Below are 18,879 nucleotides of genomic sequence, written 5' to 3'. Positions count from 1 at the left end.
TATTTGAGACTCATGGCATAGTTTGTCTAAAAATATTCCAAATCCCACTAATCCCTGAATCATGCACGGTTTTATGTTTGAGTACACAGCCTTGGGTGACAGTGTCTTTTGTGAGCTAGTTTCCACCCCCAGGCACGCTCCCCCCCGCAACCCCCCACCAACCCCTTTAATTCTAATATAACAACAGAAAATGCTGGAAAAACTCAGCAGGTCAGGCAACATCCATGGAGAGAAATTTGAGTTGACGTTTCGGGTCGGACCCTTCTTCAAAACTGGAAAGAAAAGAAACTAGATCGAAGGCAGGGCTGCGATCGGACAAAAGAATAAAAGAAACAAAAGAAGTAAAAGAGATTAGAAGCTAGACGAGATGGTAATAGGCTGAGATTAGATGTAAAGTGTACTGGCAGGGCAAGAGATAGCTGCCAGGTGTGAGAGAGAAACAAAAGGAAAGGGGGGGGGAAAGGAGTGGAAAAATTACAAGAAAAAATGAAATAGGGGCCGAGGTTATGATCTGAAATTGTTGAACTCGATATTGAGTCCGGAAGGCTGCAGAGTGCCTAATCGGAAGATGAGGTGCTGTTCCTCGAGTTTACGTTGAGCTTCTGTGGAACAATACAAGAGGCCAAGGACGGTGAGGTCCGAGTGGGAATGGAGCGGTGAATTAAAATGACAGGCGACCGGAAGCTCGGGGTCACCCTTACGGACTGAACGGAGGTGTTCCGCAAAGCGGTCACCCAATCTGCGTTTGGTCTCCCCAATGTAGAGGAGACCGCATCGTGAGCAGCGAATACAGTATACTAGATTGCGAGAAGTACAAGTAAATCGCTGTTTCACCTGGAAGGGGTGTTTGGGGCCCTGGACAGTGGCAAGGGCGGAGGTATAGGGGCAGGTGTTACATCTCCTCCGCTTGCACGGGAAGGTGCCAGGCGAAGGGGAAGGGCTGTTTGGGGTGATAGAGGAGTGGACTAGGGTGTCTCGGAGGGAGCGGTCCCTGCGGAATGCTGAAAGGGGAGGGGAGGGGAAGATATCTGAATTCGAGATGAAAACTGCCAAGATTGGACATTTGAAATGAAAACAGGGGCACTGGATATACACAGGTTCACAAGCATCTGAAAATGTGATCCTGACTTCCATGTGCCTCACCACTTTAACTCCTCCCGACTCCCACTCCCACTCCCACTCTCTCCTCTGTCTCCAGCCTCGTACTCTGTTCAAATCAGCACAGACACGATGGGCCGAATGGGCTCCTTCTGTGCCGTAAATTCCGATGATTCTATGGTAATCGAGCTCATTCTCCCTGGCATCCTGGTTTTCATTCTCGACTTTGGCAACTTCAGGCATTAGTTATCTTCCCATTTTCCTGCCAAATTCTTCCATCTAACTTCTGCTTTATGCCTTTCTATTTTGGAACTGCTTTTTAAAAAAAGAATCTTTCTGGTGATTTTCCATTGCCGGGCAGAGACTATCTTTGTATCCCATCTAGTACGCTCCTCAACTCCTTTCAACGAAACACCATTCACTGCCTATTAAACAGGTTTTTTTTGGGGTGCAGTTTTGCTGGATAAAGGGTCGGCCATTCAGGACTGAGATGAGAAGAAATTTCTTCACTCAGAGGGTGGTGAGTCTTTGGAATTCTCTGCCCCAGAGGGCTGTGGAGGCTCAGTCGTTGGGTATATTCAAGACTGAGATCGATAGATTTCTGACGAGTAAGGGCATCGAGGGATATGGCGATAGGGCCAGTGAATGGAATTGAGGCAGAAGATCAGCCATGATCTCATTGAATGGCGGAGCAGGCTCGAGGGGCCGAATGGCCTACTCCTGCATTCTATTTCTTATGTTCTTAAATCGCAGATTGGTGATTATCGTGTCCCTTTGCAGGCAGCAATATGGCTCAGTGGGTAGCTGTCCCGCCCTTGAGTCCAGAACTTCATGGGTTCAAGTCCCACTCCACAAACATTGAGCACATAATCCAGGCTGACTCTCCCAGTGCAGTGCTGAGGGAGGGCTACACTGTCGGAGATGCCGCCTTTTGGATAAGACGTTAAAACCGAGGCCCCGTCTGCTCTCTCAGGTGGATGTAAAAGATTCCATGGCAACAAGAGCAGGTCAGAGGCTGGGTATTCTGCAGTGAGTGTCTCACCTCCTGACTCCCCAAAGCCTTTCCACCATCTACAAGGCACAAGTAAGGAGTGTGATGGAATAGTCTCCACTTGCCTGGATGAGTGCAACTCCAACAACACTCAAGAAGCTCGACACCATCCAAGACAAAGCAGCCCGCTTGATTGGCACCCCATCCACCACCTTAAACATTCACTCCCTCCACCACCGGCGCACCGTGGCTGCAGTGTGCACCATCTACAAGATGCACTGCAGCAACTCACCAAGGTTTCTTCGGCAGCACCTCCCAAACCCTCGACCTCTTCCAGCTAGAAGGACAAGGGCAGCAGACGCATGGGAACACCACCACCTCCAAGTTCCCCTCCAAGTCACACACCATCCTGACTTAGAAGTATATCGCCGATCCTTCATCGTCGCTGGATCAAAATCCTGGAACTCCCTCCCTAACAGCACTGTGGGAGCACCTTCACCACAGGGACTGCAGCGGTTCAAGAAGACGGCTCACCACCACCTTCTCAAGGGCAAATAGGGATGGGCAATAAATGCTGGCCTTGTCAGCGATGCCCACATCCCATAAACGAAGAAACAAAAAACTTGTGGAAAAAGCAGGGGAGTTCTCCCTCGTGTCCTGGCCAATACTGATTCCTCAACCAACATCGCGAAAAACAGATGACCTGGTCATTATCTCATTGCTGTTTGTGGGACCTTGCTGTGCGCAAATCAGCTGCCACATTTCCTACATTACAACAGTGACTACACTTCAAAAGTATTTTATTGGCTGTAAAGCGCTTTGGGACCCCATGAGGTTGGGAGAGGCGCTATATAAATGCAAGGCTTTATTTTTATACGGTGAGCAGTCAGATCCAGGAGAGCACTGAGCTATCCTACATGAGCACAACGCTGCTTGTGACAGTTACATTTTATAGGTTTTGAGAAGGAGAGCATTCACACTCAAAAAACATTTAACGTAAGATTTTGGTGTGTTTGGAAAGTATCCAGCACTTTCAAAATCCAGTTTGACGCTGCACTAGTGTTGCTTCTAAGTAGTGTCAAAGTGTCTCCTCCAGCTGCCTCACATTCTCTCCTTCAAAAATCGATTTTGGTCTTACTCACATTATACTTTGAAAACCATTTCTCAACAATACTAAAACTGCATTATAAACTTGCTCTTTGTGCTGGTTCTCAGTATAGAGCAGAGAAAGCGAGCTGGCCTAGAGAAAGGCAGAGAAATCCTGACTTTAACCTAATGTAACCGATCACGACGGGGCTCATTTGCCCTTTTAAAACCCCACCCCATTTTATGCCCTGTTGGCTTCAATTGAACTAAAAGTCGAGTGGGCTGTAAGTCGGGCGTCCGACATGAACACGCCCTATTCTGGCCGGGCGCCTTAAGTTAAATGTGGGGCTTAAGTGGGAGCTAGAAAAAGATGTGGAGAGAGGAATGGAGAAGTGAATAGAAACAGAATGGTACAGCAATAAACAAGATTAGGAAAGAATATTGTCATCCTTCTGGGCAGTCCCACTGCTTATCCCACATATCATATCAAACAATGCCTCTCTATCAATGTTTCATTCAGGTACTTATCCAATTCTCTCTTGAATTTGCGAATATATTGAGCACTAATAAACCTGCTGATCCTAGTTAAATTAAACTTTAGAATTTGAGTGAACATTCCCTCATTCCAGTCCTGCTAACAAGCGCTCAACACATCCTACAACCTCAACACATCCTCCAACCTCAACACATCCTACAGCCTCAACACATCCTACAACCTCAACACATCCTACAGCCCCAACACATCCTCCAACCTCAACACCTCCGACAACCTCAACACATCCTACAACCTCAACACATCCTACAGCCCCAACACATCCTACAACCTCAACACATCCTACAGCCTCAACACATCCTACAACCTCAACACATCCTACAGCCCCAACACATCCTACAGCCTCAACACATCCTACAACCTCAACACATCCTACAGCCTCAACACATCCAATAGCCCCAAAACATCCTACAGCCTCAACACATCCTACAGCCTCAACACATCCTACAACCTCAACACATCCTACAGCCTCAACACATCCTACAACCTCAACACATCCTACGGCCTCAACACATCCTACAGCCTCAACACATCCTACAACCTCAACACATCCTACAGCCTCAACACATCCTACAGCCTCAACACATCCTACAACCTCAACACATCCTACAACCTCAACACATCCTACAGCCTCAGCACATCCTACAACCTCAACACATCCTACAACCTCAACACATCCTACAACCTCAACACATCCTACAGCCTCAACACATCCTACAGCCTCAACACATCCTACAGCCTCAACACATCCTACAACCTCAACACATAATACAACCTCAACACATCCTACAACCTCAACACATCCTACAACCTCAACACATCCTACAGCCTCAACACATCCTACAACCTCAACACATCCTACAGCCTCAACACATCCTACAACCTCAACACATCCTACAGCCTCAGCACATCCTACAACCTCAACACATCCTACAACCTCAACACATCCTACAGCCCCAACACATCCTACAGCCTCAACACATCCTACAGCCTCAACACATCCTACAGCCTCAACACATCCTACAACCTCAACACATCCTACAGCCTCAACACATCCTACAGCCTCAGCACATCCTACAGCCTCAACACATCCTACAACCTCAACACATCCTACAGCCTCAACACATCCTACAACCTCAACACATCCTACAGCCTCAACACATCCTACAACCTCAACACATCCTACAACCTCAACACATCCTACAGCCTCAACACATCCTACAACCTCAACACATCCTACAAGCTCAACACATCCTACAGCCTCAACACATCCTACAGCCTCAACACATCCTACAGCCTCAACACATCCTACAACCTCAACACATCCTACAACCTCAACACATCCTACAGCCTCAACATATCCTGCAACCTCAACACCCTACAGCCTCACCACATCCTACAACCTCAACACATCCTACAACCTCAACACATCCGACAACCTCAACACATCCTACAACCTCAACACATCCTACAACCTCAACACATCCTACAGCCTCAACACATCCTACAGCCTCAACATATCCTACAACCTCAACACCCTACAGCCTCACCACATCCTACAACCTCAACACATCCTACAACCTCAACACATCCTACAGCCTCAACACATCCTACAGTATCAGCACATCCTACAGCGCCAACACATCCTACAAACTCAACACATCCTACAGCCTCAACACATCCTACAACCTCAACACATCCTACAGCCTCAACACATCCTACAGCCTCAACACATCCTACAACCTCAACACATCCTACAACCTCAACACATCCTACAACCTCAACACATCCTACAGCCTCAACACATCCTGCAACCTCAACACATCCTACAGCCCCAACACATCCTACAACCTCAACACATCCTACAGCCTCAACACATCCTACAACCTCAACACATCCTACAACCTCAACACATCCTACAACCTCAACACATCCTACAACCTCAACACATCCTACAGCCACAACACATCCTACAACCTCAACACATCCTACAGCCTCAGCACATCCTACAGCCTCAACACATCCTACAGCCCCAACACATCCTACAACCCCAACACATCCTACAGCCCCAACACATCCTACAACCGCAACACATCCTACAGCCTCAACACATCCTACAACCTCAACACATCCTACAACCTCAACACATCCTACAACCTCAACACATCCTACAACCTCAACACATCCTACAGCCTCAACACATCCCACAACCTCAACACATCCTACAGCCTCAACACATCCTACAGCCTCAACACATCCTACAACCTCAAGACATCCTACAACCTCAACACATCCTACAGCATCAACACATCCTACAACCTCAACACATCCTACAACCTCAACACATCCTACAGCCTCAACACATCCTACAACCTCAACACATCCTCCAACCTCAACACATCCTACAGCCTCAACACATCGTACAGCCTCAACACATCCTACAACCTCAACACATCCTACAACCTCAACACATCCTACAGCCTCAACACATCCTACAGCCTCAACATATCCTACAACCTCAACACCCTACAGCCTCACCACATCCTACAACCTCAACACATCCTACAACCTCAACACATCCTACAGCCTCAACACATCCTACAGTATCAGCACATCCTACAGCGCCAACACATCCTACAAACTCAACACATCCTACAGCCTCAACACATCCTACAACCTCAACACATCCTACAGCCTCAACACATCCTACAGCCTCAACACATCCTACAACCTCAACACATCCTACAACCTCAACACATCCTACAACCTCAACACATCCTACAGCCTCAACACATCCTGCAACCTCAACACATCCTACAGCCCCAACACATCCTACAACCTCAACACATCCTACAGCCTCAACACATCCTACAACCTCAACACATCCTACAACCTCAACACATCCTACAACCTCAACACATCCTACAACCTCAACACATCCTACAGCCACAACACATCCTACAACCTCAACACATCCTACAGCCTCAGCACATCCTACAGCCTCAACACATCCTACAGCCCCAACACATCCTACAACCCCAACACATCCTACAGCCCCAACACATCCTACAACCGCAACACATCCTACAGCCTCAACACATCCTACAACCTCAACACATCCTACAACCTCAACACATCCTACAACCTCAACACATCCTACAACCTCAACACATCCTACAGCCTCAACACATCCCACAACCTCAACACATCCTACAGCCTCAACACATCCTACAGCCTCAACACATCCTACAACCTCAAGACATCCTACAACCTCAACACATCCTACAGCATCAACACATCCTACAACCTCAACACATCCTACAACCTCAACACATCCTACAGCCTCAACACATCCTACAACCTCAACACATCCTCCAACCTCAACACATCCTACAGCCTCAACACATCGTACAGCCTCAACACATTCTACAACCTCAACACATCCTACAGCCTCAACACATCCTACAGCCTCAACATATCCTACAACCTCAACACCCTACAGCCTCACCACATCCTACAGCCTCAACACATCCTACAACCTCAACACATCCTACAACCTCAACACATCCTACAACCTCAACACATCCTACAGCCTCAGCACATCCTACAGCCTCAACACATCCTACAACCTCAACACATCCTACAGCCCCAACACATCCGACAACCTCAACACATCCTACAGCCTCAACACATCCTACAGCCCCAACACATCCTACAGCCTCAACACATCCTACAGCCTCAACACATCCTACAACCTCAATACATCCTACAGCCTCAACACATGCTACAACCTCAACACATCCTACAACCTCAACACATCCTACAGTATCAGCACATCCTGCAGCCCCAACACATCCTACAAACTCAACACATCCTACAGCCTCAACACATCCTACAACCTCAACACATCCTACAGCCTCAACACATCCTGCAACCTCAACACATCCTACAACCTCAACACATCCTACAACCTCAACACATCCTACAGCCTCAACACATCCTACAACCTCAACACATCCTACAGCCCCAACACATCCTACAACCTCAACACATCCTACAACCTCAACACATCCTACAGCCTCAACACATCCTACAACCTCAACACATCCTACAGCCTCAACACATCCTACAACCTCAACACATCCTACAACCTCAATACATCCTACAGCCCCAACACATCCTACAACCTCAACACATCCTACAACCTCAACACATCCTACAGCCTCAACACATCCTACAACCTCAACACATCCTACAGCCTCAACACATCCAACAACCTCAACACATACTACAACCTCAACACATCCTACAACCTCAACACATCCTACAGCCTCAACACATCCTACAACCTCAACACATCCTACAGCCTCAACACATCCTACAACCTCAACACATCCTACAACCTCAATACATCCTACAGCCCCAACACATCCTACAACCTCAACACATCCTACAACCTCAACACATCCTACAGCCTCAACACATCCTACAACCTCAACACATCCTACAGCCTCAACACATCCTACAACCTCAACACATCCTACAGCCTCAACACATCCTACAACCTCAACACATCCTACAACCTCAACACATCCTACAGCCTCAACACATCCTACAACCTCAACACATCCTGCAGCCTCAGCACATCCTACAACCTCAACACATCCTACAGCCTCAACACATCCTACAACCTCAACACATCCTACAGCCCCAACACATCCTACAACCGCAACACATCCTACAGCCTCAACACATCCTACAACCTCAATACATCCTACAGCCTCAACACATCCCACAACCTCAACACATCCTACAGCCTCAACACATCCTACAGCCTCAACACATCCTACAACCTCAACACATCCTACAGCCTCAACACATCCTACAACCTCAACACATCCTACAACCTCAACACATCCTACAACCTCAACACATCCTACAGCCTCAACACATCCTACAACCTCAACACATCCTACAACCTCAACACATCCTACAGCCCCAACACATCCTACAGCCTCAACACATCCTACAACCTCAACACATCCTACAGCCCCAACACATCCTGCAACCTCAACACATCCTACAACCTCAACACATCCTACAACCTCAACACATCCTACAACCGCAACACATCCTACAACCTCAACACATCCTACAACCTCAACACATCCGACAACCTCAACACATCCGACAACCTCAACACATCCTACAACCGCAACACATCCTACAACCCCAACACATCCTACAGCCCCAACACATCCTACAGCCCCAACACATCCTACAGCCTCAACACATCCTACAGCCTCAACACATCCTAAAGCCCCAACACATCCTACAGCCCCAACCCATCCTCCAACCTCAACACATCCTACAGCCTCAACACATCCTACAAACTCAACACATCCTACAGCCTCAGCACATCCTAAAGCCCCAACACATCCTACAGCCCCAACACATCCTCCAACCTCAACACATCCTACAGCCTCAACACATCCTACAACCTCAACACATCCTACAGCCTCAACACATCCTACAACCTCAACACATCCTACAGCCTCAACACATCCTACAACCTCAACACATCCTACAACCTCAACACATCCTACAACCTCAACACATGCTACAACCACAACACATCACAGAATCACAGAATCACAGAAACCCCACAGTGCAGATAGAGGCCATTTCAGCCCATCGAGCCTGCACCGACACATATCCCACCCGATCCCCGTAACCCCTACACCAACACATATCCCACCCTATCCCCGTAACCCCACGTATTTAATCCCCCTAACACTAAGGCCTACAACCTCAACACATCCTACAGCCGCAACACATCCTACAACCTCAACACATCCTACAACCTCAACACATCCGACAGCCCCAACACATCCTACAGCCTCAACACATCCTACAACCTCAACACATCCTACAGCCTCAACACATCCTACAACCTCAACACATCCTACAGCCTCAACACATCCTACAGCCCCAACACATCCTACAGCCTCAACACATCCTACAACCTCAACACATCCTACAACCTCATCACATCCTACAGCCTCAACACATCCTACAGCCCCAACACATCCTACAGCCTCAACACATCCTACAACCTCAACACATCCTACAACCTCAACACATCCTACAGCCTCAACACATCCTACAACCTCAACACATCCTACAGCCTCAACACATCCTACAACCTCAACACATCCTACAGCCTCAACACATCCTACAGCCCCAACACATCCTACAGCCTCAACACATCCTACAACCTCAACACATCCTACAGCCTCAACACATCCTACAACCTCAACACATCCTACAGCCTGAACACATCCTACAACCTCATCACATCCTACAACCTCAACACATCCTACAACCTCAACACATCCTATGATCTCAATCCATCTTACGACCTATGACCTCAACCCATTCTCCCAATGCGCTGCACACACAATCTGTTTTGTTTTAATTCCAATGAAGTTTGATGATCTTGCTACAACCGCTTACTCACCAATCGTGATACTTTTACAATCACGTGTGCCCAACAGACACTATAAAAAGGTATCAGTTAATCATAAGATCCCAGATTCCCATGCTTATTGATACAATAACTGCAACCTCATTATTTTTTCTTTTGTAAACTTTTGGTTTTGGGTTTCAGCAATAGTAATACTGGTTCTCCCAGACCAATTGGAAACACTGCACTCACTAGTATTAAATAATGGATCTTAAATGAACAAGGCTGAAGGTAAAAGGAATAGGAACAGTATGAGGCCATTCAGCTCCTCCACCCTGTTCCGCCATTCAATTAGATCATGGCTGATCTGTATCTTAACACCATCTACCCACCTTGTTTCCATAACCCTTAATACCCTTGCCTAACATAAATCTATCAATCTCAGTTAGAATCATAGAATGGTTACAGCACAGAAGGAGGCCATTCAGCCCGTCGAGCCATGCCGGCTCTCTGCAAGAGCACTTCAGCTCGTCCCACTCCCCCGCCCTTTCCCTGTAGCCCTGCAATTTTTTTTCTTTCAAGTACTTATACAATTCCCTTTGAAAGCCACGATTGAGTCTGCCTCCACCACCCTTTCAGGCAGTGCATTCCAGATCCTAACCACTCGCTGCGTAAAAAAGTTTTTCCTCATGTCGCCTTTGGTTGTTTTGCCAATCACCTTAAACCTGTGTCCTCTGGTTCTCAAGCCTTCTGCCAATGGGAACAGTTTCTCTCTATCTACTCTGTCCAGACCCCTCATGATTTTGAACACCTCTATCAAATCTCCTCTCAACTTTCTCTGCTCTAAGGAGAACAACCTCAGCTTCTCCAGTCGACCCACGTAACTGAAGTCCCTCATCCCTGGAACCATTCTCGTACATTCTCTGACATTTGCAATTGACCCCCAGCCTCAACAGATTTTTACACCCCAATGTGTTGAAGTTGCGTAATTTTACAAGAAGAAGAAACAATTTTGGAAGGAGAGGGAAAGTTATTACAAACCTGTCCAAGAAAACTAGCTGGCTCTCTGGCCCATAGAACCAGTTGTAGTTGGAGTCAGCGATGCCCACACTCCTCTGGAACCCAGGCAACAGGGTGGCATAGTAAAACCAGAAGTGCTGCTTCAACCAGGGGCTCCCGGTGTGGTTCAGCTGGAAATGCCGCAGGGCCAGGAAGACGTACTGGGTGATGGATTTGGAAGTGTAGCTGCCGTAAGCCACCCCTTCGTCCAAAGAGCCATCGACGACGTGGTCGAGCAGGAAGATGGTCTTTTCCATCACGTCGATGGCTATCTGCTTGCAGAGCAGGGCGCTCTGGGGCTGGTGAGGAGTTAGCACCAGCGCCCCCATCAGCAGGGCCAAGATGTTGGTGGTTTGGTGGTTGTGCAGGAAGTGCTTGCCCCAGGCTCGGTACTTGGAGAACTCGTAGAGCTCCTTGGTGACGCTCTGGATCTTCTCCAGGTAACCCTTCCTCCTGGGGGCGTCCAGGAACGGGTAGAGGAAGTCGAAGGCGGTCACGAAGCCGGTCAAGGAGTGAGCCACCGGCACCTCGTCGTTGGGTGCCACCCGGACCTGCCAGTGGGGGTAGGTGGACATCCTGTCCAGGTAGTCCAGGGTGAAGTCTAACGCTGCCCGATCTTCTGGGAAGAGGAGGCAGTAGAGGGCCAGCACCCCTAGGTTGTTCCCATAGACCTCGTTCCACTTGGCCGAGAAGGTCAGATGGTCGGCAGGGGGCAGGTAGAGGGTGGCTTTGGTCACCATGGTCCTCACAGCGTTCCTGATGGCCCGGGTGATGGGCGAGTGGCTGGTGCGGGACCTCTGCCGTAGGATCTTGATGTCCCGGGAGTCGAAGTAGAGGAGAGGGTGAGGAGGCTGGTGGACATCGCTCCGCTGCTCCTCCGACAAGCCGCTCCGGTCCCAATAGATGTCCCTCTCGCCCAGCCCGGGGCAGACACAAGCAAAGAGCAGCAAGGGGCTCAGAATCAACGCCATGTTTACATCTCAACTCGGATCAGCCCGCTGCTGCTCTGGGGTGGACCGCGCCGGAGATCCGATCGCTCGCTGGAGGTGGGGACATCAGAGAGAGAGAGAGTTCAGTGGCGGCTCCGCCAGACCCGATCCTCCGGCTCCAGGCTCACCAACTCCGCCACAAGAGCTTCCACACAGCATCTGCCGGGACCCGACTCCCAAACTTTACAGCCAGATCTTCATGGCTCGTCCCCATCGCCCGGCGGCTCCGGCTCTCCTCCTCTCTCCTCTCCTCCCCCCTCTCTCCTCTCTCTCCTCCCCCCTCTCCCCTCCCTTCTCTCTCTCCTCCCCCCTCTCTCTCTCCTTCTTTCTCCCTCTGTCTCTCTCTCTCCTCCCTTCTCTCTCTCTCTCCTCCCCCCTCTCTCCTTTCTCCCTCTGTCTCTCTCTCTCTCTCCTCCCTCCTCTCTCTCTCCTTTCTCCCTCTGTCTCTCTCTCTCTCTCCTCCCTTCTCTCTCCTCCCTTCTCTCTCTCTCTGGTTCTCCTCCCTTCTCTCTGTCCCCGTCTCTCCTCCTCTTCCTCCTCTCTCTCTCCTCCCAGTCTATCCACCCCTCCTCTCTCGGTCTCGCCTTCCCTCCTCTCTCTGTCTGTCTGTCTCTCCTCTCTCTCTCTCCTCCCTTCTCTCTCCTCCCTCTCTCTTTTCTCTCTCTCCTCCCTCTCCCCTCTCCCTTCTCTCTCTCTGACTGACTATCCTTCCTTCTCTCTCTCTCCTCCCTTCTCTCCCCTCTCTCTCTCTCTCTTTCTGGATGATCAGCCCTAGTACCTGCCCATCAAACCGGTCGAGTTGGTTGTTTTTTTTCTTCCCGTTTCTCTCCCTCCACAAGTGGGAATAGTGTCTCTGTGCTGGGAATAATGATTCTCTGTGCTGGGAATAATGATTCTCGGTTGAGAATAGCGCCTCTCTGCTTGGAATAGTGTCTCTGTGCTGGGAGTAGTGTCTCTGCTGGGAATGCCTCTGCTGGAATTAGTGTCTCTGTGGTGGGAGCAGTGTCTGTGCTGGGAATAGTGTTTCTGTGCTGGGAATAGTGTCTCTCTGCTGGGAGTAATGTCTCTCTGCTGGGAGCAGTCTCTGTGCTGGGAATAGTGTCTGTGTGCTGGGAGCAGTGTCTATGTGCTGGGAGTAGTGTCTCTGTACTGGGAAGTGTCTCTCTGCTGGGAGTAGTGTCTCTCTCTGCTGGGAGCAGTCTCTCTGTGCCTGGAATAGTGTCTCTGTGATGGGAATAGTGTATTTGTGCTGGGAGCAGTGTCTCTGAGCTGGGAGAAGTCTCTCTGTGCTGGGAGCAGTGTCTCTGCTGGGAGCAGTGTCTCTGCTGGGAATAGTGTCTCTGTGCTGGAAACAGTGTCTCTGCTGGGAACAGTGTCTCTCTGTGCTGGGAATAGTGTCTCTGTGCTGGAAGCAGTGTCTCTGCTGGGAATAGGGTCTCCGTGCTGGGAGCAGTGTCTCTGTGCTGGGACTGGTGTCTCCGTGATGGGAATAGTGTTTCTCTGCTGGGAGCAGTGTCTCTGTGCTGGGAGTAATCTGTCTGCACTGGGATGTGCTGGGTAAGTGAGAGCGAGGTCTTATCTCCACCTGAGAGCCGCCTCCTCGCCTCCCTCCCCAACACACAAGTCACTGAAAGCCCAATAGGAGCCGGGAAGGTGGGGAGGCGGGGGGAAGCCGAGTTTCAGGGGCTTGAGTTTTCTAACTCGCTTCCGTGAAGTCGCCAAACTTTTTTAATCTATAGAAGGCTCCCTGGACAATGTGGGACTCCTCCCCGGACAGAACCCAGCCCAGCCCTTTACTGTCTGTGTCTGTGTCTGGTCCACCAGCCCTCTCCCTCTCCCCCTGTCTCTCTCTCTCTCTTGGATTGTAAACTGTTCCGCCGAGAGCCACTGAGTCCTCACACACACGTTACAAACTCCTAACTTCAGCTACTTTCTGAAGACTGCTTGAAGCCCAGATCCTATTTTTTTTAATTGCCAATTTTTTGTTGTGGCTCTGATCCTGCATTTGTTTAAAAAATAATCTTCGGCAATAGTGTGATTTCAGAAAATCCAACCATTTAACTGTGGTTTTTAAACTTGCACGATCCGATTGGAGAGAGAGAGAGAGAGAGCACAGGGAGGATAAGGCGGAAGAGGGCGCTGTCAATGGGTCTCAACCTGCAAACCGTGCAATGGTCAAATCTGGAGTGTCCCTTGTGCACTGCAGTTCACACCAGGTTCACGGTCCGTCTCTCTGCTTGAAGGCAATTGCCTCTATCTCATCCCCACAATTTTTAAAAATTGAAACAGTTCTGCTGCTTTCACAACAACAACAACTTGTATTTATATAGCGCCTTTAACGTATTAAAACGTCCCACGGTGCTGCACATGAGTATTATAAGACAAAAACATTGACACCGATCCACATAAGGATAAATTAGGGCAGGTGACCAAAAGCTTGGTCAAAGAGGTAGGTTTTAAGGAGTGTCTTAAAGGAGGAGAGAGAGGTAGCGAGGCGGAGAGGTTTAGGGAGGGAATTCCAGAGCTTAGGGCCCCAGGCAACAGAAGGCACGGCCACCAATGGTTGAGCAATTATAATCAGGGTTGCTCAAGAGGGCAGAATTAGAGGAGCGCAGATATCTTGGGGAGTTGTGGGGCTGAAGGAGATTGCAGCGATAGGGAGGGGCGAGGCCATGGAGGGATTTGAAAACAAGGATGAGAATTTTGAAATCGAGGCGTAGCTTAACCGGGAGCCAATGTAGGTCAGTGAGCACAGGGGTGATGGGTGAACGGGACTTGGTGCGAGTTATCTATGTGTACTGACCATCCCCACTGTCACTGGTTATAAGGAGAAGCCGCTGGCTAGAAATTGCATCTCGCCCCGGTTGGGGGGCGCTAACTTTTGAAAAGTAGCGCCAGATGCTAATGATTCCCTCCTGCCGGGAAGTTCAGCTGTGGCGCTCCAAGAGGGAAGTTGAACGCTAAAATCAAGCGCTAACCACTTCTCCTAGAGCGCTAAAGCCCGAGAGCGGGGTGGTAGTGGCAGAGCGCTGAACAATTTGGAGCGCATCGCTAACAGCATCAGAGGCTGCTTCCCTTGCTTAAAAGGAAGGGCCAGTGATGGTGCACAACCTACTTGTTGGCAGATCTGCATTGCAGGGCGACCTGGGCGGCTGCCATCACCGCCCCAAACACTCTCACAAAGTGGCGGGTTCGGACATCTTGCAGCAATGAAGCGACCAAAAGCTTTCAGCAGCAACCAGACTGGTGGAAATATTAAAGGTTGGTGACATAAATCGTGCCATTCATGTAGAAAGGACTTCTGAAATATACTGGGCGGCCTGCTGGTGGCGCTGTCCAGGGAGAGTATAAATACTCGGGCACGGGCCCAGCTTGCTCAGGGACATTTTGTAAGCAGGAACTAGTGAAGGATAACTAGACTTCCATGTTGTGAAACAGTCGATTAAAGCTTTGTTTAATACTCTGACCAAGTGCCTAGTAGTTTTCTTATGTCAGTTGGCCGACCTGAAAACCATTCCCTTTAATTAGCGCTCCCCCAAGCGGCCAGCCCAGTTGACAGCGCCTCCTCTTCCTGTCGTTGTTCATGGCCAGCGATACAGCAGGGGGACGGGAGCCAATTTCATGACCGGGGCGGTAACGGGGCGCTGCGCACTCGATGATGTCACGATCTGCGAGGCGCTCGAGGCCCAGGCAGTAAGAGGAAACTGGAAATGAAGTTCGTGGGCGTCGCTGCATTCACCGGGCCCGGTCGCTAACCCCTTAGCGCCCCGTTAGCACCCCCCAGGCACCAAAGGGAGGTGCTAACCAAATAAATTTCTCCCCCTTGTTCTTCATATCTAGGAAGGTCAGACCATATGGAAGGCAGTTTTATTCTGCCCTCTTACACTTGCACTGGATTCACACGGTTGATTCCTGAGATGAGGGGGTTGACTTATGAGGAAAGGTTGAGCAGGTTGGGCCTATACTCATTGGAATTTAGAAGAATGAGAGGTGATCTTATTGAAACATATAAGATACTGAGGGGGCTGGACAAGGTAGATGCAGAGAGGATGTTTCCCCTCGTGGGGAAATCTAGACCTCGGGGGCACAGTTTCAGAATAAAGGGTCGCCCTTTTAGAACTGAGACGAGGAGGAATTTCTTCTCTCAGAGGGTCATAAATCTGTGGAATTCTCTGCCCCAGAGAGCCGTGGAGGCTGGGTCATTAAATACATTTAAGGTGGAGATAGACAGATTTTTGCAAGATAAGGGAGTGAAGGGTTATGGGGAGCGGGCGGGGAAGTGGCTTTGAGCCCAAGATCAGCCGTGATCTTATTGAATGGCGGAGCAGGTTCAAGGGGCCAAGTGGCCTATTCCTGCTCCTATTTCTTATGTTCTTTAAAATAATAACAACCACTTGCATTTACGGCTTTAACCTAGTAAAACATCCCAAGGCGCTTCGCAGGAGCGTGATCAGAAAAAAATTGACACCGAGCTGCATAAGGAAATAATAGAACAGATGACCAAAAGCTTGGTCAAAGAGGTAGGTTTTAAGGAGCGTCTTAAAGGAGGAGAGAGAGAGGTAGCGAGGTGGAGAGGTTTAGGGAGGGAATTCCAGAGCTTTGGGCCTCGGCAGCTGAAGGCACGGTCGCCAATGGTGGAGCAATGAAAATCGAGGGTGCGCAAGTGGAGATGTGGTTAGCGCTTGATTTTAACGCCCCACTTCCCTCTTGGAGCGCTACAGCTGAATTTCCCATCAGGTGAGTGGACAGTAAGGTGGCAGATGGAGTATAATGTAAGGAAATGTGAGGTTATTCACTTTGGTAGGAAGAATAGAAAAACAAGAATATTGTTTCAATGGTAAGAAACTTTCAAATGTTGGTGTTCAGAGAGATTTGGGTGTCCTCATGCAAGAAACACAGAAAGCTAACATGCAGGTACAGCAAGCAATAAGGAAGGCAAATGACATGTTGGCCTTTATTGCAAAGGGGTTGGAGTATAAGAGTAAGGAAGTCTTGCTACAATTGTACTGGGCCTTGGTGAGACCACCTGGAGTACTGTGCACAGTTTTGGTCTCCTTATCTACAGAGATGAGGGGGAATTTCTTCACTCAGAGAGTGGTGAACCTGTGGAACTCATTGCCACAGAGGGCAGTGTACGCCAGCTCATTAAATATATTTAAGAGGGAATTAGATATATTTCTACGGGCAAAAGGGGTTAAGGGTTACGGAGAGAAGGCGGGGACGGGATACTGAATTAAAGGATCAGCCATGATCTCATTAAATGGCGGAGCAGGCACGAAGGGCCGAATGGCCTACTCCTGCTCCTATCTTCTATGTATCTATGTATCTATGAAAGATATACTTGCCTTGGAGGCGGTGCAACGAAGGTTCACTCGATTGATTCCTGGGATGAGAGGGTTGTCCTATGAGGAGAGAATAAGTAGAATGGGCCTAAACTCTCTGGAGTTTAGAAGAATGAGAGGCGATCTCATTGAAACATACAAGATTCTGAAGTGGATTGACAGGGTAGATGCTGAGAGGTTGTTTCCCCTGGCTGGAGTGTCTAGAACTTGTGAAGGAATAAGCCATATAACCTATTCCGAAAAATACTATCTTACGAAAGAATTCTGGCTTTATTAAAACATGACAAACTGGGTTTGGAAATTTAGAAACCTAACTATGAAATAGCTGTGAAAGCATTCTGGCTATTGAGGTAAGACAGTTGTTGACCCTGAAGGCTATTGAAACAGAAGGTGAAGCAGTCCGACAAGCTGAATTTTTGGGAACGAAATAATGGTTCACCCTGGATAAGGTGTTCTCATTTACACTTCGTAAAGTAGCACATAAGATAAGGAACATCTGCCCTCATAAAGATGACATAAAGTAAGGAACACCTGCCGTCACACCGTTTTCTATATTGGAAACTTAGAACACCTAGAGATGAGACATGAGTCCGTAATGCTACCAGCTGATGTGACAGTAAGAATTGCAGAGGTCGGCAGAAAGATGACTAGAGATAATTAGTTTGCATCAGCAGAAAACCTTAAAGGAAATACCACTGGAAAAGGGTATAAATATTGAACTCTCAAATGGGATAACAGACTCGCTTTAATCGGGCAAAGCAATTCTCAGCTTCAGAGGCGACTCTGTAGTCTACCACTCTTTGTACCTCGGGGATCAAAGGTATTTGATATTGGTGGATATCCTGTAGAAAACTTTAAAAACTGTAATACTGTAGTGAAGTTAAGATTTGAAAGTAAGATTCTCTGTTAAAAAGATCGTATGTTTTCTCTTTTTGGAACTGTTAATGTTGCGATTGACTCACCAACTGTAAATTGCATATCGGTTCTTTAATAAATCTATATCTTTTTAGAATTGTCTCACATAAGACTTCTGCATCAAAAACTCGCAAACTCAATCTCTGTACACTCTTTGGTGAGGAGTTGCAGAATTCTGAGGGAGTTTTCCAGACCCTCATAATATCTGGAACATTACAGTCTAGCTAAACTTATTAAAAGCGCTATCTGGAGGACAGTAACATTCTCGGGTTGTTCCTTTCCTTTAAGGAGGGATAGCCCGGACCTTTAGACCCAATTAAGCGTCTTTAGGATTCGGCTACCTCTAACTTTAGTTGAAAATGAATGTCTGAGAAATACGC

At 48.5% G+C, this 18,879-nt stretch overlaps 1 protein-coding gene across 1 annotated transcript in view; it reads right to left on the bottom strand.

Annotated features, from left to right (window-relative positions):
- Positions 1–12,543, bottom strand: part of LOC147114554 (dermatan-sulfate epimerase-like protein) — an 88,671-nt gene extending 76,128 nt beyond the window's left edge. Inside the window, exon 1 of the mRNA XM_085992293.1 lies at positions 11,236–12,543. Coding sequence (XP_085848419.1) covers positions 11,236–12,224 — 989 coding nt within the window. The 5' untranslated portion in view covers positions 12,225–12,543. The remainder of the gene's footprint in view (positions 1–11,235) is intronic.
- Positions 12,544–18,879: the final 6,336 nt, after the last annotated feature.

The sequence above is a fragment of the Somniosus microcephalus genome, chromosome 7, assembly GCF_052327205.1.
Source record: "Somniosus microcephalus isolate GS21.2 chromosome 7, FLI_Smic_1.0, whole genome shotgun sequence".
Lineage (NCBI taxonomy): Eukaryota > Metazoa > Chordata > Chondrichthyes > Squaliformes > Somniosidae > Somniosus > Somniosus microcephalus.
This window is presented reverse-complemented; position numbering and strand designations above follow the sequence as displayed.